We start from the raw sequence: 26,129 nt of genomic DNA, 5'->3' as shown, positions 1-26,129 counted from the left end.
AATGTCTTTGGGTTGATTTGGTTTTAATTATTATTGTGCACCCAAATCTAACATTAGAAAGACATTTTCTCCTAAAGGTAGTATTTTGCTATTGGTTTACCACTGGGTTGTCAAGAAATGTTTTGGGGAGACCTGTCAATCCTCCACCAAATACACTCAGTCTATATAAAAGCTGTGCTTGTGGCACTGAGACAACAATAGAACCCCTGCCTCTGGTTTCGTCTCCACTACCATTCTTTTGTTTCTCCCTTCTGGAAACTCTGAAGTGGCTTCTGTTTCTATTCTTAGTTAATTACAAACATGTCATGAGTAAATCATGTAAAGTTCTGGAAAACCATAATGTCGGCCGGCGCCATGGCTCACTTGGCTAATCCTCCACCTGCGGCGCCAGCACTCCGGGTTCTAGTCCTGGTTGGGGCGTCGGGTACTAGTCCCGGTTGCTTCTCTTCCAGTCCAGCTATCTGCTGTGGCCTGGGAATGCAGTGGAGGATGGCCCAAGTGCTTGGGTCCCTGCGACTGCATGGGAGACCAGGAGGAAGCACCCGGCTCCTGGCTTCAGATCGGCACAGCGCCGGACATAGCGGCCATTAGGGGAGTGAACCAACGGAAGGATAGACCTTTCTCTCTGTCTCTCTCTCACTGTCTATAACTCTATCTGTTAAATAAAAAAGAAAGAAAGAAAACCATATTGCCACTACTGCCTTTTGTGTTGTTACTTATTTTAGGGGGAAACATTTACCATTTTTCGTGTAGTTACTAGAACAATAATGATGAGATAAAGGAAAGTTGATATTAAGCTCACCTTCTTATCACCACTTGACAAGTTAAGAGTGGAAAGAGTGATGTGTGTAATGAGATATTTCCTTAACCCTTCAGAACACAGCCCTAATCCAATGATGTATGGGAAAGAAGATTGGAAATGTGATTATCTACCTGAAAGTGAAGGCCATCCATTAGTGCATTTTCAGCAGTTAATCAGCTGGCTGTAAAAATGAACATGGCATGTCTGCCCAGGGAGGAAAAACACCTGACAAATTTGCCAGACTTTGTAGTGTCTGAATTGTTATTATAGCAGTCCTCCCTGAGGCTTCACAATCTATTTAATAACAAATCAATCTAATCTGGTTTTGCATAGATTTTTCTACTCTGCTCTTGTGTTCCTCCATGATTAAATCAGGAAAAACACTCTAAAACTGAAGAAGGGAAAAGCCTGTAGGCTATAAATTTTAACAACTAAATAATCATACATTAAAACAATTATACATTTTAACCACCATCAAATAATTTAGATAAAACATTTGGTTTGTGTTAGTGAACTGCTTATAACCCAAGGCAAGAAATATCTTCAGGGTTTAAGTAGGTTTACTTCTTAGAGCCTCTATGTGAAATGAACAAAAATAACCTCTAAGTTTAGGATTCTGTGGTGTAGAGTCTTTGCTTCAGTCTAAGCCAGTTAAAGATTGATCTACTCTCTTGCTTTAGTTATATTAATAATGGGCTGTTTGAGTCACGGAATAATTAAAATTATTAGCCACAATAACAAGAACTGGTTCTTAAGAAGCACAGAGCATGGACACATAGCTATTTAAGTAGCATTAGTAAAACATTTCTCCATAAAGAATCTCAAATAGTAAGTGATATTTTGTTGTATTTCTTATGAACATAAATTCAAAGGCAGAAATTATATTATTGAAAAGAGTCCTAAATTAGGAATAAAACTGCAAGTTAAAATCTTGGTTGAATTTTGCAACTAATAGTAGATCTAAAACAGTGCTTATCAATGGCTCCTAAAATCATCAGCTGAAAAGTTGATAGGGGATTTAATAATGGATGTATCAGGCCAACAACACCTGAACCCACTCATGTATCACTTGAGTGTCACAAAACGGAGACAGAGACTGTGGTCTGTTGATGTGACACAGTAGGAAGTGCAGATCATCACCTACAGTATGTCCTTGCCTCAAATTGTTCAAGCATCTCAATCTAAATAACAGTTATGAGAAACACAAGATACAGAAGAGCATTTTAAATGACAGTGCGCTGATGCATTAATTAGATGCACAATCTCAGGAGTTCTATAGCACAAATGAAATAATTCCCAGCAGGAAAATCAAGCAATACAACATATGGACCTTGTTTTGGTCTTTATTCAAATAGACCAGGGATTTAAATACTGACTAGATACTTGAAAAGATGTTTATTTACTTATTCTCTTTGATAGACAGGGAGAGAACTCCCATCCATCCATTCATTCCACAAATGCCCTCAACAACTGGGGCCCAGCCAATCCAAAGCCAGAAACTTAGATCCTAATCTGGATCTCCCTTTTAGGTGACAATGACCTAACTAGTTAAACCATCACCTGCTGCCTTCCAATATGTGCATTAGTAGGAAGCTGGAATCAGAATTGGGAGTGAAACCATAACTTAAACCCAGGCACTGTTGTATGAGATACAGGCTTCCCAAGCAACTTCTTAACCGCTAGGCCAAATGCCTGGCTCGTGAACTGGTTTTTATTGTGTATGTTTTAAATGTTGGGTAACAACGGTTTTACATTGTTAGATGAGTCAACCTTTAATAATGTGACTGAACTTATATTTTAAAATTTAACCATTATTTGGGGGGTTTTTATAACATTATTGTGATTACATTTCTTAAAGTCAGTATTTCTTAACATTTCTTAAAATCTGCTGGGTGGGGGCTGGTGCTGTGGCTTAGTGTGCTAAGTCTCCACCTGTGGCGCCAGCATCCCATATGGGTGCTGGTTCTAATCCCGGCAGCAACTCTTCCAATGTAGCTCTCTGGTATGGCCTGGGAAAGGAGAGAAGATTGCCCAAGTGCTTGGACCCCTGTTACCCGCATGTAAGACCTGGAAGAAACCCCTGGCTCCTGGCTTTGGATTGGCCCAGCTCTGGCTCTTCTCCAGAGACCAATTTTTAGCTTGAATTTTAAAATTGCATAGATTATGAATTTATACAATATGCTCCTTAGATTCCATTATGCCTTCTCTATTGGTAATGCTGACTCATTCTGGCAAACAGTGGGGAAGGAAGAAAAGGAGAGAAAGAATCAGCTTATCAACCATCTCTTCTGTCATACTATATACCATACTTCTTTGCAGTCATATTTCTCCAAAGAAGAATCCTGGACATTAAAGTCAGAAATTTAAGACTCACCTTGTATTTTTGCTATGGAGGAAGCCAATTCACCCACTGTACAGTGTTTACAGGTCACCAAATGTTTATCAGTATGCTTTTTTTGTTCTACTTAATACTATTGGTTGAACTCTGTAATTAACACACAATTATTCTTAGGTGTTTAAATTGAACTGAAAAGTGATCCCTGTTAAATATAAGAGTAGGAATAAGAGAGGGAGGAGATGTACAATTTGGGACATGCTCAATCTGACTTGCCCCAAGTGGTGGAGTTACAAACATACCAGGGGATTCCAATTCAATCCCATCAAGGTGGCATGTACCAATACCAACTCACTAGTCAAAGCGATCAGTTTCAGTTCACAATTGATCATAATGATAGGATTAAGAGTCAAGAGGATCACATAAACAAGACTAGTGTCTGCTAATACTAACTGATATAATTAAAAGGGAGAGAAGGATCCAACATGGGAAGCCAGATACACAGCAGACTTATAGAATGGCAGATGTCCTAAACAGCACTCTGGCCTCAGAATCAGCCCTTAAGGCATTCAGATCTGGCTGAAGAGCCCATGAGAGTATTTCAGGCATGGAAAGCCAAGACACTCTGGCAAAAAAAAAAAAAAAAAAAAAAACAAAACCAAACCCTAAATGAAAGATCTCCTCGAGTGAGATCCCAGTGGAAAGAACGGGGCCATCAAAGAAGGAGGTACCTTTCTCTGAAGGGAGGAGAGAACTCCCACTTTGACTATGACCTTGTCTAAATAAGATCGGAGTTGGTGAACTCAAAAGGCTTCCATAGCCTTGGCAACTCATGACAAGAGCCTAGGGTGATTACTGATGCCATAAACAAGAGTGTCAATTGTTAAGTCAACAACAGGAATCACTGTGCACTTACTCCTCATGCAGGATCTCTGTTCTTAATGTGTCGTACAATGTGAATTAATGCTATAACTAGTACTCAAACAGTACTTTACATTTTGTGTTTCTATGTGGGTGCAAACTGTTGAAATCTTTACTAAATATATACTAAATTGATCTTCTGTATATAAAGATAATTGAAAATGAATCTTGATGTGAATGGAATGGGAGAGGGATCGGTAGATGGGAGGGTTGCAGATGGGAGGGAAGTTATGGGGGGGGGGGAGCCATTGTAATCCAAAAGCTGTACTTTGGCAATTTATATTTATTAAATAAAAGTTAAAAAAATTATTTTTTAAAAAAAGACCTTCTAGGCGGTTAAGCCACCATCTATAGTGCCAGCATCCCGAATGTCCTATATCTTGATTGGAGTGGTAGTTATACAGATGTACACATTTATCAAAACTCAACAAAATGTACACATAAGATCAGAAGTTAGGGGCTGGTGTTGTAGAAAATTAAGCCTCCACCTGCAGTGTCAGCATCCCATATGGGCGCCAGTTTGAGTCCCAGCTACTGCACTTCTGATCCAGCTCCCTGCTAATGTGTCAGGGAAAGCATTAGAAGCTGGTCCAAGTGCTTGGACTCGTGCACCCAGGAGGGAGACATAGATGAAACTCCTGGCTCACGGCTTCAGCCTGCCCCAGCCCTGATCATTGCAGCCATGTGGGGTGTGTACTAGCAGATACAAGATCTCTCTTTCTTTCTCTCTCTCTCTCTCTCTCTCTCTCTCTCTCTTCCTCCCTCTTTCTTTCTTTCTCTCTCTCCCTCCCTCCCTCCCTCTGTCTCTCTTACTGAAACCCTGACTTTCAAATAAATAAATAAATCTTAAAAAAAAAAAAAAGACCCTCTACCTGACCCTTCATTATCAATGTCACTGCTGCTAGTCTTTCTTTCTGTTTCTTTTCCCTATGCAGTAGTTTGGAAATCCTGTACATATTTATGTGTAGCATTAAAAGTGAAGAGAAGGAAACAAGAGTGTGTTAAGGAGATGTGGGACAAATGAGGGATCCATGAATGTTTCCAAGAGGGGTTTAAGGCAGTTTAGACCCACTTTCCTAGATCCCAGATGTCTTGCTTCCTAGAGACATGGTGGTATGCAGTGCTGACTATTGACTGCAGCCTTATGGGTCTATTCTTTTTCCAGGACAGTTATTGATGATCCTGGGTCTGTATTCTATCCCACATCCATTCCTCCTTAAGCACTGAAACAGCTATTTTTAGTGCTTGTCCGTGGATCAGGAGTTGAAAATGCTGAGATACAAGCAGTTTTTTTTTTTCAACAACCCCAGCAAAAATTTAAGAAAAGTATTCTTTCTTTAATTAGAATAATGAGAATATATTTTTTCTTTGAATGTAAACTTACTGTTCATAAAAATTAAAAATAAGTGCATACTCTTTGTATTCAACATACAAAATGGTACTTTGCCAATCTTTAGACACATCAAATTTAATAGTACCTTTACATTAATGTCAAGGAATTGTATGTAAATTAATCATTTGCATTTGAATATCCCAGCAGGTAAATGATCAGGGAGTAAATGTTAAACAGAAATCAAGGATAAAGGGCCTGTGTTGGGGCACAGCAAGTTAATCCACTGCTTGTGTCACTGGCATTCCTTATTTGATCCAGATTCCTGTTAATGCACCTGGGAAGGCAGCAGGAGATGGTCCAAGTACTGGAGCCCCTGCCACCCATCTGGGAGACCAAGATGGAGTTCCAGGCCCTGGCTCTTGAAGCCATTTGGGGAATGAACCAGCCGATGAAGATAGCTCTCTCTTCCCCTCCCTCCCCCTCCCCCTCTCCCTCTTACTCTCGCTTTCACGTAAATAAATTTTTAAAACACTGAAGCTAAATAATATTTATAATTTCTTTTAAGTAGAATTTGACATGCACTTTTCAAAACATTTTAAATACTAAGTAATGTACCAAGTAAAAACATGCATCATCAACAAAGCTATTTATGAGTTTTGAGTGCTTTGGGTGCCAGTGTGTCTCTTACAGAGATGTACAGCTTTGTCCCTTGTTGTGCTATGCTTGGTCTTATACAAGTTGAAAGACAGGAATTTTACCCTTCCCTTACCAGAGCCAGCTTTGTTTAAAATTATAAGATTTAAATTGTTTTATGCACTTCTAAATATAAAGAGTATATTTGTGTTTGCTTTTTCTGTTTTTGTTTTTAAATTCTAAAAAATAGTCCCTTTCTGGGACCAGTGCCGTGGCTCACTTGGTTAATCCTCTGCCTGCGGCGCCAGCATCCCATATGGTGCCAGGTTCTAGTCCCGGCTGCTCCTCTTCCAGTCCAGCTCTCTGCTGTGTCCCCGGAGGGCAGTGGAGGATGGCCCAAGTGCTTGAGCCTCTGCAACTGCATGGGAGACCAGGAAGAAGCACTTGGCTCCTGGCTTCACATCGGTGCAGCGCCGGCTGTGGCGGACATTTGGAGAGTGAACCAATGGAAGGAAGACCTTTCTCTCTGTTTCTCTCTCTGTCTATAACTCTACCTGTCAAAAAAAAAAAAGAATATTCCCTTTATGTTTATTATTGGAAGGTGTAGGAAGAATCAAATAAGGAAGACAGTAGTAGATCTTGCACACATAATTCTCAGTAGCCCATCTATGAGCATTCCAAGGTCAACTCTTTGTTTAAATAAGATTGTAGGTTTTGGCAGCACACTTAGGGGAAGAAAGTCTGGTGTTGTGTTTAGCCATTTACTCATTTCATTTCAGTTGCTCTTATTCTTTAAATTGTCAACTAAAATGTTAGAAAACCTTCCATTCTGATTTCTACTTTGACTTGCTGAACACCTGTTATGGGCTGGGCTTAAACAGAAGTCATGCTTCCTGTATAATTTATGGGGATAGCAGAGGGAACTGTTTGTCTCATTTTTGTCTAGTACTACATCCTTTTTGATCTTCCCCTTCCCATATGGTCTTCTGAATCTTTTATTCATAGATTCAAAGCACTAACACAAAATGCTTTTGTCAAAGATTATTTAACATCTTCTGAAATGTGTTCACCTCTAGTCCCCATGAAGGTTGCTTGAATTGTATTTCCTGTTCCTTTAATGTTCTTGCTGGGCATCAAATAAGTAATTTTCTCTTTGGGAAACTGGTCATAATATTATTTATTTATATCATACTTTTTCCTGGAATACATTTTATACAGTAGTTAGAAAGGTCCAAAAATAAGATTGAGTAGTATGAGGGAAAAATGGGATGATGAACTCAGAAAACAAGAATGAAAAAAAAAAATAGGGCCAGGAATGAGTCTAAAAACGTTCACTGCAGTGGCTGGTCACACATTTTACTCAAACTTGCTGTTAGCCAGTGGAAACAGACTGTACTTTATGTCATACTTTTTTGCTGTCCCTGTTGCGCATGAATTTTTAAACACTAAATCTTTTAAATTATTTACATAGTTGGGAGACATATAGAGAAGAGAGAGGGGGAGGATGACAGATAGAAAGAAAGCTCCCATTTGCTGATTGCTCCCTAAGTGCCTGCATCCTCTTGTATATGCCTGCAGTGACTAGGACTGGCCCAGGCCGAAAGTGGAAGCTGGGAAGTCAATCCAGGTCCCCCACCTGGATGATGAGAACCCAACGACTTGAGCTATCATTGCCGTCTCCCAGAATGTGCATTATCTGGGAGTTGGAATCAGGAGCCAGAGCCAGAAGTCACACCTAGGCACCCCAGTGGAATGTGGCATCCTCACTGGCATAACTACTACGCTAAATGCCAACCCTAAAACTAAAATTTTGAAAGTAAATTCTAAGAGGTAAAGTATCAGTGGAAGAGAAATATAAGTAGATGAGTGAGACCCTGTGCCTTTGGCCGTTTCTGTGGTCCATGAAATATCAGACCTGCCTTCCTATAGCTGTCTTATTTGCTCATTCTGTTGGTCACAGAACTAACTGGCTAGGAATAGACCTGGTTTGACAAATCCATCTCTGCCAGTGATGGCTGTGTCCTGTTGCAGATGGGTCAGGGGCAGTTGTATCCTATATGAAAGACATCATTTTTAATTCAAGTGCTCTTCCTTTTCTGTAACCTCATTGTCACCCTCAGATCATATAAATAATTATGAGAAAAGACCCCTTACCCTGTCTCATTTCTTATGCCTTGCTTGTTTCAAATTATAGACATGTACCATTTTCAGAGGCAAAGTCATAACACAATCACACCAAAAAAATAACAAATTCAGTTTCTCTTTCCCTGGCTACTGAGATCTTAAGAAGAAGCTTCAAAAGAGAGAGGGCTAGTGGATATCCAGAGGAAAAGCCAGGAAGAATTTATCAGTGGGCCTTTCTCAGAGAGAATCAGTTTCCAAGCAATGGAGGATTGCCCAGAGTCTCTGGTAACATGGTATAGAGAAGCCTCAGTCAAGAAAAAAACATGGCTCTGGAGGGAGAGTTTTCACTTTTGTTTTTGTTGAGCTTGTTTGTGAATTAACATTAAATAAATTTGGAAGAGGTTCCCAAAAAAATGTAGTTAAATATCAAGAAGTAGCTTTCAGAGTATGATTGCTAGACAACTGATTTATCAAACTAGGTCCTCCGAGCCCCTTCAGGGCAGCAAAATGGTGAGTGGAGATAGTTTGCCCCCCAGCTCCCCTCTTCTTCAATTAGGACCTTCAATTCACCTTCATTGTCTGGTTTACAACATACTAACCTTCAGGTCTGTGATTTTACCTGAACAGGCTAATAATGTAGGAGAAGGCTGAAGAGCTCTCCACACTGTGCTGGGAAGAATGATCATGATAGATTGTTTAATTTTGTCAAACTGTTCTAGTTGTTCTCAATTTAAGTTGCTAATGCTAAGGATTTATTTCCTAGTCAGTCATTATCTAACTGAAAGGAAAAGACGAGGACCCTGTTTCCAAACATAGGAAAAACAAAACTAGCCATAACCTGACAGTTACCTACTGGGGGCTGTTATCAGTTGTTGGAATATCAGAAAGGATTATAGCATTGGGGAGCTGTTTATTCCATCTCAGTCTATTAGGTCCTGCTTCTCACCACATTGGTTATGAGTCCAAAGTGAATTCAAGGTCATTACAGTTGAGGGCCAGGGTAAGGAGAAATTCGGCTTCCCCACAGGGTGAATGCTTTAAGACCTGGGACGTCCACAGGCATTTATTTGAAAAAGTGGCATAAAATCAAGAGCCGTGAAGAAAGCTAAAGCACACAACGAGCTTAACCTTGCTAAGAACTCACAGAAACTAATGGAATGTTTTACAAACAGATAAAGAGACAGACTGAGCAAAATTTTAAATATACTAGTTAAAATGGAAGCCAAAGCAAATACTAGATACAAATAAAAATCTTAAAGTATGTTGTGATATCTCCTTTTCATGATTGAAAGCTTAATCTGATTATAATTAATGAAGGTTTAAAAATGTAAGTGTATTCAATAGAATGTTGTGCTGAGTTGAAGGTCATGCTATGGCTTGAATGTGGCTTGAGTGCATCCCCTAAGGCTCTATATGTTGGGAACTTGGTCTTTTCGGTGGTGGCGGGAGACTTCAAGAGGCAGAGTCTGGTGGGAAGTAGCAAGAATGCCCATCCCCTCTCTTTGACTTTCTGTCCTGCCTTGTGATTGATTGCTCCCTCTTTGACATGCGTCTACCCTCATGATGCCATTCACATGTGGTCCTCACCAGAGTTGAACTGATGCTGGTGCCATGCCCTGAACATCTAGAATTGTGAGCTGAATAATAGCTACCCAGCCATGGGTATGTAAATAAAACAACAGAAAACAGACTAATACAGGTAGTTAGTATTAAATGTATTATGAAATACTCCAAGTAAGGCCAAAACTTGGAAATCGTGAATAGCTATTTTGACAGATTCCTTGGGGTGACTGAGGGGAATCCCAGGTGCGTAATGGAAAATATGGATTGACCAAGGCACTGTGAAGACCAGTGTCCATATCAAAGAAGATTCTGAGGCAGTTCATTGAGAAACTACTTATAATGCCTACAGGATAAAAGGTGTTAAGTAATTGCAAGGTAAATTCATTGCCAAAAAATAAAAACTAAAAACTAAGTTTCCATGTTTTTAAGAAACTGGGAAATACACCTAGAAAACAATTAAAACATAAAATTATGAATTACAGTGGAAATTATAAGGAGCTAAGAGATAATTGCCAAAACTTTTGACAGTGCTAAATATTTGGATTTTAAATATGAATCCAAAAATCTGAACATTTGCTGCAGGAGTAACTTTGATTAGTAGACTATTAAAGGGCACCAGTGGTGTGTGACAAAATTTAAGGACAAGTTTTAAGATGAGGAAAATATAAATTGAAAATAAGGCAGTAATTTATTGGTAGCAAAACAGTGTAATACAATTTGGAATTTTATTCAAGCTACTGAGATTTCATCTGTAAATACAAGGTAATATTTTAACTCTTACTCAACAGTTAATATGTGTAGAAAAATACAGAAATTTGTATGTAACTTAAATTTAGGAGCAGCGCTCAAATGAATGAAACTACTGAGAAACTCAAAAGTAACCAGGTTACAAAGTCAGGACAGCAATATACAAATGTATTTGTTCAGGCCGGCATCGCGGCTCAGTAGGCTAATCCTCCGCCTTGCGGCGCCGGCACACCGGGTTCTCGTCCTGGTCAGGGCACCGGATTCTGTCCCGGTTGCCCCTCTTCCAGGCCAGCTCTCTGCTGTGGCCAGGGAGTGCAGTGGAGGATGGCCCAAGTGCTTGGGCCCTGCACCCCATGGGAGACCAGGAGAAGCACCTGGCTCCTGCCTTCGGATTAGCGCGGTGCGCCGGCCGCAGCGCGCCGGCCACGGCGGCCATTGGAGGATGAACCAACGGCAAAGGAAGACCTTTCTCTCTGTCTCTCTCTCATTGTCCACTCTGCCTGTCAAAAAAAAATGTATTTGTTCAAATTTCCAGAATAAAGACAAATAGACATTTAATCGGTGAGCATCCATCCATTAATTAACTCTATTCGATAAAAGTAGAAACCCTAAAAGTCACTGAGAGAATTTTGTGAAAGACCACACTGTGATAATGAAGAAGTAGGCCATGCAGTGCTACTTGTTTGGGATGCTTTCAACAACCATTTAAAGAGATTATCTGTCAAAACAGAAGAAATGTCAGATTTACCTGCATGTGTAGGATTTTATGTTGCTGGTCTCCCAAACTGGCTGGTTCCCAGCCCTTTATAATTTTTGAGTGGTGAGAATGGAAAGAGGAAATCCAAATGGCCAACAGGCACATGAAAAAATGTTCAAGGTCATTAGCAATCAGGGAAATGCAAATCAAAACCACAATGAGGTTTCACCTCACCCCGGTTAGAATGGCTCACATGCAGAAATCTACCAACAACAGATGCTGGCGAGGATGTGGGGAAAAAGGGACACTAACCCACTGTTGGTGGGAATGCAATCTGGTCAAGCCACTATGGAAGTCAGTCTGGAGATTCCTCAGAAACCTGAAGATAACCCTACCGTTCGACCCAGCCATCCCACTCCTTGGAATTTACCCAAAGGAATTTAAATTGGCAAACAAAAAAGCGGTCTGCACCCTAATGTTTATTGCAGCTCAATTCACAATAGCTAAGACCTGGAACCAACCTAAATGCCCATCAACGGTAGACTGGATAAAGAAATTATGGGATATGTACTCTTTAGAATACTATACCGCAGTAAGAAACAACGAAATCCAGTCATTTGCAACAAAATGGAGGAATCTGGAACACATCATGCTGAGTGAAATAAGCCAGTCCCAAAGGGACAAATACCACATGTTCTCCCTGATCGGTGACGACTGACTGAACACCAAGAGGGAAACCTGTTGGAGTGAGGTGGACACTATGGGAAATGGTGGCTTGATCAGCATAGCCCTGACTGTTAATGAACAACTTAATACATTATCCCTCTTAGTAGTTTTTTTATCTGTTCTACTTAATATGACTGGTTTAGATCTGTAATTGATGCACAGTTATTCTTAAGTGTTGAAAATTAACTGAAATGTGATCCCTATTGAACATGGTGGTGGGAATGGGAGAGGGAAGAGATGTATAATTTGGGACATGCTCAGGCTGACTTGCCCCAAGTGGTGGAGTTGGAAGCATACCAGGGGATTCCAATTCAATCCCATCGAGGTGGCATGTACCAATGCCATCTCACTGTTCCAGGTGATCAGTTTCAGTTCACAGTTGGTCATGGTGAAGGGACTGGGAGTCAAAGGGAGCACATAGACAAGTCTAGTACCTGCTAACGCTAACTGATGGAGTAAATAAAGGGGAGAGTGATCCAACATGGGAAGTGAGATACTCAGCAGACTCATAGAATGGCAAATGTCCTAAATAGCACTCTGGCCTCAGAATCAGCCCTAAAGGCATTCGGAGCTGGCTGAAGAGCTCATGAGAGTATTTCAGGCATGGAAAGCCAAGACACTCTGGCAAAAGATCTCTGCGAGTGAGATCCCAGTGGAAAGAACAGGTCATCAAAGAAGGAGGTACCTTTCTCTGAAGGGAGGAGAGAACCTCCACTTTGACTATGACCTTGTCTAAACAAGATAAGAGTCGGAGAATATGGCAATATGTTTTATATTGCTCCATATGTCTCCCACTGGAGACTCGAGGTTCACATTCCTGCCTGGGTGCTCCCAATATCAATTTAGATTCCTTTAATAGATGAGTAGGAGTGTTAGGTCTTAGTTTTTGTTTTAAAAAATGTTTCACGCTTTTGATTGTTACAGATGTTTGGATGCATCTTTAGTCAGCACCATGCTGGACCCTGTGATGCTGACATCAAAGGCTCTCTTGTAAGTTCTCTTTAGGCTCTTGTCTCCCCAGCCTCTAACAATGACAAGCACTTAGTAGATGATCAACAAATCCTTTTATGAATGAATATATGTGATACATACAATAAACATCTTTTGCATAAGATACAGAGTCAAAGCAAAGGGATGAGTCTGATACCTGTGTAGAATGATTGAAACAATTTCTAAAATTATTGTGATTGACCTTTAAAACACAACAGCCTGAAGAGTTAAGATCACCTATCTTTTACTTAAATATGTCTACATAATGTCACTTCCTAGTTAGATATAGGAAGGACTAAGACACAGTCTTGACCCTCAAGAAGGATACTGTGTAGGTAGTGGAAATGTAGATAAACAGTTACTACAATTATAATCATATGAAAAATGCAAATATAGAGATGAGCTGTTGGGCACATTATTGACATAAAGGAGGAAGTGATCAACTCTCACCAAGCTAATTCTTGAAGGATTGTTGTTGGCTGCCAGGGAAAGAGTAATAGATGGTAGATAGTCCAGACAGTGGGACACACCCAGGCTCTATACATGAATAAAACAATAACTTGGATAATTCTTGTAACTAATCCCTGCCAATTAATACTAAGTGCAAGTTAATTTGTGACTGGCCAGAGTTAATTTTTATAGCTATTAATGACAGTTGTATATTTCTATAATGTGTATATCACACTGATGTGTATGTAATTCTTAACACAATACTTTTTTTTCAAGATTTATTTATTTACTTGAAAGCGTTACAGAGAGAGAGGGAAAGACAGATTTTCCAACCACTGGTTCACTTCCCAGATGGCCTAATGGGCCAGGGCTGGATCAAGCCAAAGCCAGGAGCCATCTGGCTCTCCAGCGTGGCAGGCAGGGACTCAAACAATTGGGTCATCATCCACTACTTTCCCCTGACCATTAGCACTGGGATGGAATGGAAGTGTAGCAGCCAGGACACGAACTGGTGCCCATATGGGATGCTGGCATTGCGGATGGTGATTTACACACTATGCCACAACACTGGCCCCAAAACAGGGTTTTTAATAGAGCGGTCACTTTTTCAGCTGAATTGTATTCTAATCTTGAGCTAGACCTGCTTCTGTTTTCTACAGAGAAATAGCTTCTTAGACCCTGTCCTAATTCAGTGCGTCTTGTAGGAGCCTAGTGTCTGTAGCCTATGTGTAGTAGAGATGCAATGAGCCTGCCTGTCTAGACCTTAGAGGAGGTGAGGGGAAAGGTGTGGTAGAGTTAGCAGGTGGCTCCATCCAGCTCCCCACTGCCCTTCCCCTAGTGTGTCTGCTAAAGCAGGCTGGTATACATCACAGGCAAATTTTAGGAACAAATTGGTGACTGACTTAATTAAGTGCAACACTTTCCATAAATATTGCTGCTATTGTAGAAAGTGCTACAAAGTGAAGGTAAAATTTAGTATTAGAGTGTTTAGTTTCATGGGAGATATATATACATACATATATATATATATATATATATATATATAATTACATAGTACCTGCACATGCCATTCTGGAATTTAAGTAATTCTGAAAGAATTTCCAAAGTGTATTTCTGCACATTCTGCCCCCGAAATAGAATTAGAAGTGTGAAACAGCATGATGTGTGAAGCAACTGCAAGTAATTAGAAGAGCCTCAAGTGTAGATTTGTGTGGGAGAGGGCAAACTCGAAGGAGCCGGGTGCTGGGGGGTCTCCTGTGCCATCCTAAGATGTTGGAGTGTCTGCCACCCTGAGACATTGCGTTCTGTCGTCTGCACATGTGTTGTGTATTAGCAGCAGCAGAATGGCATCAGACTTCAGTGCAGGAAGCATCACAGTAGCAGCAGCATGGGAAGAGAGCCTGAAAGGGTGAGAAACCGCAGCCTGGAAGACCAGTTAGGAGAACGACTGAAACCGTGATCCAGCCACAGCAGGATGACAGGGTGCAGGCCCGGACTGGGTCAGTGGGAGTCAATGTGAATTCAAAACGCACATGTTTTGAGTGATAGCCGCGTACCGGGAACTGCCTTAGGTTCTGGCAGTGGACTGGAGGCGACTGCCACACCCTCACAGAGCTTCCCCACAGTACAAGGACAACCTGCTCTTCAGTTTGAGTGACTGAGTCTAAGAACTAAAGAGTCGGAGTGGGCATTCGGCATATTTCAACATGTTGAATACAAAGTGTTACATGTATTTTTATGCAGTAGAAATAGGGTCTACAGTTGAGGAGGCTTGAGCTCTTTCCAGGGGACCTGTTTGTGTTTTGTTGATTTGATAACATCGTTCAGGACTTGTGGTTATAAACAGTAGAATCCTCTCTGGCTTGTTTCAGCAGAAAAGGAACTTACTGAAAGCTTTTGGGTGTTAGCGTGAAGAATGTCTAGGAAGGCCAGAGAATCAGGCTCTGAGTCTGGGTGTCCAGAAAGTGCCCGCTGCCACCCGTGGATGGCTCAGGATCCCGCTGCCATCCTGCCCTTGGCTCCTTGTGGATTCTCACTCGGCATGAGCAGACATGTTTCCTAACTGGTAAATTGGGAACATGCCAAAGGAAGGAGCGTTGTTAGACATTACACTGCTGTAAATGTCCAACAAAGATATTTTTGCCTCCAGTTGTATCTGAATGAAAATACTTTCATAAGTCTGTAGAATTTTACAGTGATTTACTTCGTAGTTTCATGTAATAGTATGATGCAGGCATAGTGTTCTCCTTAAAACTGCTATTTTTATATTAAAATTATTTTTGTTTATGAAGTTGCTAATGAACTTGCTTTTAACTGTGGTTCACTGTGTGACCAGACAGTCCTAAATTTAAGAATGAGTTTTATTCTGAAGGGTGGTTGAGAATGACATTAGAAATTATGACTGCCTCTTCCCATTGAAACAAAGTTATTGCAGGTGGTTCAGTTCTTGTGTTTTAAAACATGTTTCCCATGCCAACGGAGGCTCTTCAACACAAGCTGCTTGGCTTCTTCAGAAGAGAAGTGACAGGGCGCAGGGATGGAGTCCTGTGTGGGCACAGTGCCTGTGGACACGTGGAAGGAAGATGGTCAAGAAAAGATGGGGATGTGCTTCTCAGAATACATGGTTCTAGGAAGAGAAGGAAGGAAGGGAGAATGAGCCTGGGTTTGTAACATGGGGCTGCCTCTGTTGTTTCAATAAACATTGGTTGCATTCCGTGTCCTAACAGCATTTCTAGATCCCATGTATCTGTTATCTAATCTCTCAGTCCCTGAATAGTGAACAAGTTGGGATTTATTTAAAATGAAGTCACCCAAGAGGGAAATAGACTGTTCTGAGTAACATACAGTGAGCAGTTGTTGCTCGGTATTGGGGAATTTAGTGCAAAGGTGATTGAACTGAATATACAGTTTTCAAAATATGTCATAGGACATTTTGCTTTGTTTTAATCTTTATCCTTAACATGTTTGCCCCGTGATTTATGTCTTACACCTGAAACAGAATAGGGGAAATTAATTTTAATGGGAGCTTCCCACTGCCTTCACCTGAGAATGCCTTTTTACACTTTACTAGTCTCTCAACAGCAAAGATGCTGACACTTCCTACCTCTATGAGGGAGAATGAATTGACCTTCTTAAACAAATATGTATGCACCTGATCACACAAAACAATGAAGAGCTTGGTGTTTTTCGGTTTGTCTTGTAACGACAACATGTATGTAGTAAGCAACTCCTCTGTGCCTAGCAGTATGCTAAACCTTGACATTCAGAGATGAGAAAAACATTCACAGCCCTTGCCCCATTTGAGCAATTTGCTGGAATTATAGTCTATGATTTATAATTGTAAGGATTTAAAAATCTTGTAAAGGTATTTCATTAAAGTTCATGGAAATTTCAAACTCAGAAGATAATAAACTTTCCTGATATTACCAAGAAACTTCAGATTATATTAAACACTCTGGATGGCAGTGGATTTACCATGTATTTTGATATTCACATAAAGTGTGCTCATTTTGTTAGGAACACAGCTGGGTAATATCAAGCTCAGCATGTTGAAAGTTGATTCAGGTGATAGAATTAAAAACAAAAACAGATTCACTCTAAGTTGAAATTCGGTGTGGAGAACAACTTTTGGAGCCACAAGAAGCTAGTGACCTATGCAAAGGAATAGGAGTCATAATTGGCAAAATTTTCCTTTTTCTTTTCCCCCACTAGTCACTTGATTTCAGTAAGAGTGCATCAAATAAATAAAGGAGCATCGCAGGTGCTCTGCAGAAGACGAGCATTAACTAAGTGACACCCTTGGTTGGAAGCATGTCCTCGCTGCCTGCACCTGATTCAAAGTACCGAAGTGAGAACTGCCCAGACTGTCCTGCAGAAAAGGCACACCCCACACACAATTGAAGTCCAGGAAGTTCTAACTGAATCAGGGCTTTCCAACAGCAAAGTTTCACTAACCTAGAATGAGCTGGGGCAAATGTTACTTAGGATCCTAGAGCTATAGCACTGCTAGAATTGTTCTTTTCAACTGCTCTAGCTCCTGTATTTTACAGAATATTCCCATAAGCTCAGAGCAACACATCTGTAGATTTAGTAAGCACTCCTGAAACATTTACCTGTATTATTTTTTTCTAATTTCAAAAAACATACCAGTATTTAAAAAAGAAGAAAATCCTCATGTTTGTACCACATAGAAAAGGTGCCAGCACTCTGCTTTGTGTTTCTCTGGACTTCTTTCTAGGCATAGTGTATATGTGTATGTGGGCACTTATGGCACATCACCACCTGTTCCACACAGTGGAGGAGCACTGACCGCCCTGGGTTTGATCCCAGCTCTTCCAATTACTAGCATATGGCTTTTTAAACCTGGAAAAATAAAGATAATAATGAACCTGTTCATATGTTTGAATAATAAAAAAGAGATGATACATGTGAAGAGCTTTAATCTAGTGTTTAATAAATTCTTTTTTAATCCAAGCTACTGTTGCAGTGTTCTGCCACTTTGTCCCCTTACACCATGATTCTCTCTGGGAGTTGAAGGCTGGGGAGAGCAGGGAGGCACAGATTTTCATGTACCCTGTTTTTAAAGAGGTGTGCATATCAGCCAAGGAACAGACATAGCAAAATTTGTATTCGGGCTTGTAAAATCTTAACATTTTTATGTGAAGTCCTGTGATGGGATGTAAATATTATAAGGTAACTTGACACATTTTCTTGGAAGATACTCTCCATGTTGTTCAGGTTCTTTGGGGTGGTGGGTGGAGAAGAATGTATTGTCGTTTACATGGTGTGACTCAGTGAAGCAGTTCACCCAGTTTTCATACTCTCTTCATGTATTAACTTCTACAAATAAGAGAAAACATGTGATGTTTGTCTTTCTGGATCTGATTTATTTCACTTAGCATAATGATCTCCAGTTTCATCCATTTTGTTGCAAAAGTTAGGAGTTCATTCTTTTTTATGGCTGAATGATATACCACATTTTCTTTATCTAGTAATTCTACTCCTCTGTTTACCTTATTCAAGGAGAATTTTATGTCACTTTATAATTTGCCTTAATTCCCAAATGGAAATGCAGCTTTGTCCCAAATTGATGTGGGAGGTTAATATTGTCTAGAAATTAACTTAGATACAGGCATAATTTAAAATTTTATTTGAGGTGTTGATACTTTATATAACTTCATGTGAAAATTAAATGCTTATATGCAAAAGAGCTCCACAATTAAATTTCATGACAAAGAAAATAAATGTTCTTTTCTTTTCATTTTTTTTCTCTAGCTCAACTGAGAAGTCATTTCCTTGGAGATCAGGTATGACTTTTTATTTTTAAAAACTTCTTAATACAATTAGTATTTAACATAATTGGATAGCTTTGCATATTTTCACTTTCTTTAAGTTAAAACATTGGACAGCAATATTTTTAATATCAAGGCTATATCTTTTCATGTTCTTTTCCATCATAAGAAAACACAGAAACACAGGGAAGACTTCACAAAAGGTCATTATGTAATCTGGGGAAGCTGGCTACTCATTTATACAGATCGAGTCTCCTTTGACAGGGTTTCTCATGCACAGGGGATTGCAATGCATATTTTCTTTATATGTCTACATATAGACCATCTGGTAGTTTTAATATAGCCCAGTATGGTCTGGTAGCTTTTACTATAGCTCTTTATCTTTTTTGCCCTAAAGTTTCAACATCTGAAGGATGACTTAAATTAAGGAGAATGTATGCCACTTTTACAAATATTTGGTGTCTTCATATTCAGTTTTCTTTCAGTAAGTATGTGAGCACCTGCACCATGTACTGTACAGTGCACCTTGCCAGGCAAACAGTGATGAGCACAGTACAGACAAGTCCTTGTCCCCTGACCCCTGGAACTTACACTGTGAAAAATGATGCCAGAAGAAGCTTCAATACCTAAATGCTTTGGCACTTTTCAAACAAGGCTTGAGCCAAGGAAAAGATAGATTATGAAATGCCTGCTACCTAGCTGCTTGAGCTGGGTGCTAGAACTCTAGTGGTGTTTGCTCGCATGCGGGGCACTCTGCTGCTTCACCCACAAGCTGATCAGAGATGTAGCGCTCGCTCATGCTGTTGGTGAGACAGAGGAAGAGGGAAAGCTACCTGACAATAAGACATGCAAACAGCTGTTTCATCAAGGGGAAACTCAGAGGGAAATAACTCGTGGCAGACTGCCAAGGGAGTCGTGTCCGGGAGACAGTGGTCTTAACAGGCAGCCCGCTCCTGAGATAGCTCTGCAGAGAAGGTGGGCCTGTGCAGTGGGCAGGGGCACTGGCACCGGCAGAGGGACAGCAGAAGTGACACATGGGAATATTTAAAGCTGGTGTGGGATGGGAAAGGGCTAGAGGCACAGTTAGAGGGCTGCATTGTGTCAAATTATAGAAATTTGTAAGTACCAAGGACTTTGAAGTCTCTCAGGGGTCCTGGGGAGATGCTGAAAATCCCTTAAACAAAGCAATCACATAATTTCCACATTCTTCGGAAGAAATAACAGAGCTTTAACTGGAGGGAGGCAAAATTAGAGACAAGACCAGCGAGAAACATATTGCTGAGTTTGGGGTCAGTGCAATCCTCTGAAGTCGGCGGTCGCTGAGGAAGCAGAGGCAGATTTGGGGGCAGAGGGGGGAGACAATGATCACGTTGTGGTTTGAGTTTGCAAGGATACTGGTACCACCGAGACAATGGAGTTGAACTGAGATGGGGAGCTGATTGAGGAGAGCGCCCTGCACTACAGGGTACAGTGTTTTGGGTTTCAGATGATTAAAGGATAGCAAGTGAAAACATTGAAAGCCTTTAGAAATGTGATTACTGCAGAAAGCCCTGAATCGAATGTGAAGGAAAGCATTCTATCAAACTGACGGTTGCGTGTGTGTTAACACTTGGCTACGCGGTTCAGACGTGTGGGGCGCAGCGCTGTGGGTGAGGGACACGTGAGGTGGCGGGAGTGAGGCTGGACCCTCAGAGAGCAGCCTGCGTTTCTTTCCTGGGAGGTAATGAGAGAAGAGAGAGTGACCTGAAACCGGCCCGGGGCTGGCAGGAAGTCGGATGAGAGCAGTGTTGCTTCCCCACTCGGTCAGGGCCCTCAAGATCATTACTGAGAACGAGAAGTCTGTCTGCCCTGTTCACCAGATATTCCAAAGGCCTTGTGGGTGGTAGAGCCCGGTGACTGGTCACGTGAGCGAGTGGATACATGCATACCTAAGTGAGTAATAGTGCTGCTTTGCCTTGTCGCCAGAATGTTTGAATATGTATATATTAGCTCCACAACTAAAGTCTAGGCCCTGGGAAAGTGTTTGTTTTTTGTTTTCTGTCTACCTCAGTGCCTGGAAAATGAGCAATTCTTAGCAGATATTAAAAATATCCCTAAGGAGCAGATGATATAAGCATTTTAATTTCAGTAACAAAACATATACTTCGGAAAAAATATATACATAGAAGTTATGAGCTGGGATTTTTAATCCTGAGAACTTTTGATTCTTAACTTGCCTCATGGTGCATGTGAAGTGTTCACAGCCTGAACAGTCCATGTGCCGCAGTGTTACGGGTCTGTCTTTCCCATTAGATTTGGGACACGTGGATTTGAACCCAGTCCTGTCGCTTCCCTTCAAGCCTTTTATTTTTCTTTTAACAGCTTTATTGAACTATAAATCGTATACCATGCTATTTACCCATTACAATTCCGTGATTCTTTCATTGCATCCATCACCACAACCAATTCTAGAACATTTTTATCACCCCTAATAGGAACCATGTACCAAATAGCAGTCACGCCCATTCTCTCCCCAAGCTTCCCGGTCTTAGACAACCACTAACCACATTTCACAGAACTGGAATCATACAGAACCTTGTGCTTTGTGAATAGCTTTTTGCTTAGCATGATGTTATGGGGATTCGTACTTGTAGTGTGGATCAGAGCTTCATTCTTTCTCACTGCTAAATAATATTCTGTTGTATGGATGTAACACATTTTCCTTATCCATTCATCAGCTGGTGGATATTTAGGTTGTTTTCACTTTTGGCTGTTAGGATTACCACCACTATGAACATTCACGTACAAATTTTGGATGTATATTTTTACCTCTCTAAGAATACACCTAGTAGTGGGATTGCTAGGTCACGTGGTGATCATTTTACTTTTAAGCAACAACTAGACTGTTTTCTGAGTAGCTTCATCATTTTACATTTAATGCAGTAGAGGGCTCTTTTCTACTTCTTCTCCAATAGGTGTTGCCATCTTTTTTATTCAAGCTAGCCTAGTGGATATGGAGTAATAACTCAGGAGGGTTCTGGATTAAATTTCCCTGATAGCTAATGTGCTTTTATTTCTTTGCTTAATTTTTAGTTTTGACTCTTAAAGCAAGCTGTATTTTAAACCTACCAGCTGCCTCCCTATCAAATTGTTTTTTTACATTTTAAAAGTAATTTTTTTTCCTGATGCTAAATGTATTATTATATACCCATCAGAAGATATTTGGAAAATATAGAAAAGTATACAAAGAAAATTGAATTACTCATAATCTCTCTTATCACTTAGTCTCCCTGTATGTCTGTATTATACATAATTTTATTTTTTCCTGTTAAGCAAAATTGAAAACACTGTAAGTGCAATTGTACTTGTCACTTTTTTCACAATATATCATAAGCATTTACATTTAATATAAAATCCTTCTGTAGGTTCACTTTTATACCATGTAACTAACTTACTCCAGAAATACTTCTTGAGAGTCCTAAACAGTTGCTTAGCACGTGGCTGTGTTTACATCAAACAGCCTTTCCCTCTAGGGACTTCAGGCTTCAGGCAAGTGAACCGTATGCAGCTGTGTTACCAAGTACACTTGTAATAGGGTAGGAAATACCATAAAGGGAAGTTTAAAATATATACATTTGCCTTTATCTCCATTATTTGACATTATGGTTGTTACTGATTGTTCACTATTATAAATACATTGGTAGCTATCACACCTTTGATTTATCTTAGGCTAGATTTTTAGAAAATTGTTTAAAATATGACATTATTAAGGTTTTTTCCTGCAGGATTGTGTTAATTTTCTCATCTTCCAGGTATATGATATTGACTCTCTTATATTCCCTCACTGACATCATCATTTGTATTTCTAATTATCCATAAAATATGAAAGAACCCTTTTCTTATCTTGGGGGTTAGTGTCTGATGGGTAACAGTTCTCTGTGGCTCGAGGAAAACAGCTCTGTCAGTGTACAGCTGGGAAAACAGAACTCACATCAGGTGGTTCGGTGTACAGAGTCTGATGCCAAGAATTTCAGTGTGGATTGGAAGACTCACAGAATTAAACAGGACCATGACGCCCCCAAGAGATTCATGATGCCAGGAAGCTGCTAGCATTCCTAGGACTGCAGGGGCTAAGGGGTAGCTGGTTTTTGTCAGAGCCCCGGGGATGGAGCAGTGGGAAGAGGGTGGGATGGGAGCCAGTAAGGTGTCCAGCTTTGACTGGAATCAGGAAGGAGACACAGCCCTTGCCAGAAATGCTGGCCACAGTGGAGCAGGAGAAGCATGCCAGCTTCTCCATGCAGTGCTCCTCCTACCCCCATGGCAGTCTGTGCACTGACTGAGGTGAGCTGGAGAGGCCCGTCATAGGTGTTTCAGTACCAAAATGCAGCAGGCACTATGTGTAATTGTGCGTTGACTTACAGCATAGACAGCAGGAGCGAAGATCATGTAGACATGTGACAGCACCTGATATCTTTAGGGCTCCCACATTCTTTCTGCCCACTTCCTGTACATTCACTAAGCTTCACTCGCTTGACCCCATCATCAGGATGTTTATCATAACCAAATAGCAAATCTACTGTGATGTGCTTAGTTGTTTTGTCTTTCATTTTTCAATTCCCTTTTTAATATTTCATCACTTTAGAAGGCTATGCAGCCAGCTTACAGTGTGTTAAATAGACAAGTTCATAAACATAAAAATTAAATGTGTTTTGAATTCAATGTGTTTTCTTTGGCAGGGAAAGGAGATGGTATTAACTTCCAAACGGGCATTTACTTTCAAGTATTTTAACTCTATTAATTTTAGTTGTTTGTTTTTCTTAAATTTGCCTGCTTTTCAGCCATACTTATGACATTTAAATTGTACCCGTGACAATAAGTTGTAAGAGGAGAAAATACAAGATTGATTTTATGAATAAGAGTCAAATCTAATTTCTTTCATTTTTTTCCTAGTTGATACAGATGCTGTTATAAGCTCAAGTGTACATTAATAATTACAAGTCTTGCTGCTGTTTTTCAGGTGTATTTTTTTCTTACCATTTTGTATACAAGAGATACAGAATGTAATAGGAATGTCATCTTGTTTTTAGAATTAGGCATTCCTATTCAGAATGAACCACAGATGGATTAAATATGAAAAATATTTGAAAGGTCTTCTTTTTACTTGGTTTTGGCTAGGTCCTAACAAAAGCCACTTCTTCCTTCATTCATGTGATCTCCTATATAAGAAAGAATTACACAAAAATATTTTTAAAGAATCATTTATACATTTTAAAGTCAGAGCTACACAGAGAGAAAAGAGGCAGAGAGAGAGAGAGAAATCTTCCATCCGCTGGTTCACTCTCCAATTGACCACAATGGCCAGAGCAACGCTGATCCGAAGCAGGAGCCAGGAGTTTCTTCCAGGTCTCCTACGTGCAGGGGCCCAAGCACTTGGGCCATCCTCTACTGCTTTCTCAGGCCATAGCAGAGAGCTGGATCAGAAGTGGAGCAGCCTGGACTCGAACCAGCGCCCACGTGGAATGCCGGCACTGCAGGCGGCGGCTTTTCCCGCTACGTCACAGCGCCAGACCCACAAAAAGATTTAAGATCGAAGGTCTGTTCATGTCCCTCATTTGTCTTTATATTTCAGACTTTTATTTGCAGTTTCTTTGCATCTCCTCCTTCTCACTTTCACATTCTGTAATTTGATTTGAAAAGCCTGGCCTAAGACTTTTCAGCAGTACGGTGGCTTAGTAGCCAGGCAGTAGTTGCATCGCTGTTGGGAGAAGTCCCTGCTTCCTCAGGTGCCTCTTCAGGGTGCTGCCTTCTGTTGAAAGGCCAGGCCAGCTGCTGAGTTTTGTTTTTAAATAGCTAATTTACTGCAGTATCATTTTCTAAGGAAGAACTTGGGAAGCCCTAGCCAGATAAGATTTCTATTTCTTTATGATTTGGTGCAAAAGAAAGTAGCTTGCTTGATTTCTGTGGGTGACTAATTGGTTTCTAACCTGTCTTGGGGACGGAAGACTGGAAATAAAAAGCCAACATTTTTTAAATGTGGGAGCTGGAAGAGATACTTGCAAAGACTAAGAAAGAACTGTCCATGCTACTGTTTTTATTTTCTCAGGCCTTCATTACTGTCCTAGAAGTAATAAAATTCTTTTGAAGTATTTCTGCTTTATCTTTTATCTTCTCTCTATATTGTTCTGCATTCTCTAGTTTACTCATGTTACACATCTGCTTTCTAGAACCATAAATGCATATTTTTTGTCTTTTATGAGGAGGAGGGTTTATTGTGTGGTGTGTTTCAGCTGGGTCTGTCTTGCCCTTGCACCTGTGATAACCTAGCAACTTCTGCCCAGACAGGGGTCCAGAGGGCATATTGTTTTAGTGTTCCCTTCCATTTCCATTTTATTAGGGTGTCATGACTGTTCTTATGTGTGATTATAACCATCTCTTTGATTCCATCAAAGTTGAGGGAGGTTCTAAGAATGCTTATAATAAATGGAATCATGGGAAATACATTAGAATATTAAATAAAAGGCTTGAGGCAAGTGAGAATGCAAATGCAAGAGGACTTCAAAAGGTTACTGGAAAAAAGTGAAATTAAAAGATAAGTTTATTTGGGATGGAATGTTTAACCTAGTGGTTAAAACACCTGTCCTGGGGGCTGGCGCCATGGCTCACTTGGTTAATCCTTCGCCTGCGGCACCAGCGTCCCATGTGGGCACCAGGTTCTAGTCCCAGTTTCTCCTCTTCCAATCCAGCTCTCCACTGTGGCCTGGGAAGGCAGTGGAGGATGGCCCAAGTACTTGGGCCCTGCACCCGCATGGGAGACCAGGAGAAGCACCTGGCTCCTGGCTTTGGATTGGCATAGCTCCTGCCATAGCAGCCATTTGGGGGGTGAACCAATGGAAGGAAGACCTTTCTCTCTGTCTGTCTCTTTCACTGTCTAACTCTATCTGTCAAATAGAAAAAAAAAAAAAAAATACACACGCCTGTCCTCCACATTGGACTGCCTGAGTTTGATTCCTCGCTCTGGCTCTGGCTCTGGCTCCTGACTCTAGTTTCCTGCCAGTGTAGACCCGGGGAGGAAGCAGGAATGTTTCAAGTGATTGGGTTCCTGCCATCTACGTGAAGATCTGGATTGAGCCCCTGCCTCTGGCTTTGGCCCTGTATAGCACTGACCAGTGCCAGCAATGGGAGGAATGAATCAGCAGATGGGAGCTCTCTAGCACTCTGCCTCTCAAACAAACTGAACATTTTTAAACCTTTCTGTTTTAAAAAATTCAGTGTATTCATACTTTTCACATAATATATAATTTCTATGAACTTTTTGAAGATCCTGCATATTTATGAATTTTTGCACTAAAATGAACTTTTAATTCAATTTTCCATGAATTTTTTAAATGTAAGCTCTCATCCAAGTTTTTTTTTTAAAGATTTATTCATTTTATTTGTAAGGCAGAACTACAGAGAGAGAGAGAGAGGGAGAGAGATCTTCCATCTGCTGGTACACTCACCAAATTACTGCAACAGCCAGAGCTAGGCCAATCTGAAGC

At 40.5% G+C, this 26,129-nt stretch overlaps 1 protein-coding gene across 40 annotated transcripts in view; it reads left to right on the top strand.

The window, feature by feature from the left end:
* PKP4 (plakophilin 4) overlaps positions 1–26,129 on the top strand; it is a 257,836-nt gene that overhangs the window by 153,725 nt on the left and 77,982 nt on the right. For 26 of the 40 annotated variants that reach the window (XM_070070834.2, XM_017342867.4, XM_051849505.3 and 23 more), the window contains one exon: positions 18,596–18,627. The exons of 1 other annotated variant lie outside the window; for it this stretch is intronic. In XM_070070834.2, coding sequence (XP_069926935.1) covers positions 18,596–18,627 — 32 coding nt within the window. Of the gene's footprint in view, positions 1–12,805; positions 12,872–18,595; positions 18,628–24,048; positions 24,185–26,129 lie in introns of all 40 variants that reach the window. 13 more of the 40 variants (XM_017342866.4, XM_070070829.2, XM_008258608.5 and 10 more) reach the window with 2 other exon arrangements.

This window comes from Oryctolagus cuniculus, chromosome 3, assembly GCF_051225735.1.
Source record: "Oryctolagus cuniculus isolate XC-2025 breed Fujian yellow rabbit chromosome 3, ASM5122573v1, whole genome shotgun sequence".
Taxonomy (NCBI): domain Eukaryota; kingdom Metazoa; phylum Chordata; class Mammalia; order Lagomorpha; family Leporidae; genus Oryctolagus; species Oryctolagus cuniculus.
The sequence above is the reverse complement of the archived record's forward strand: the minus strand, read 5'-3'. Positions and strand labels throughout refer to the sequence as shown.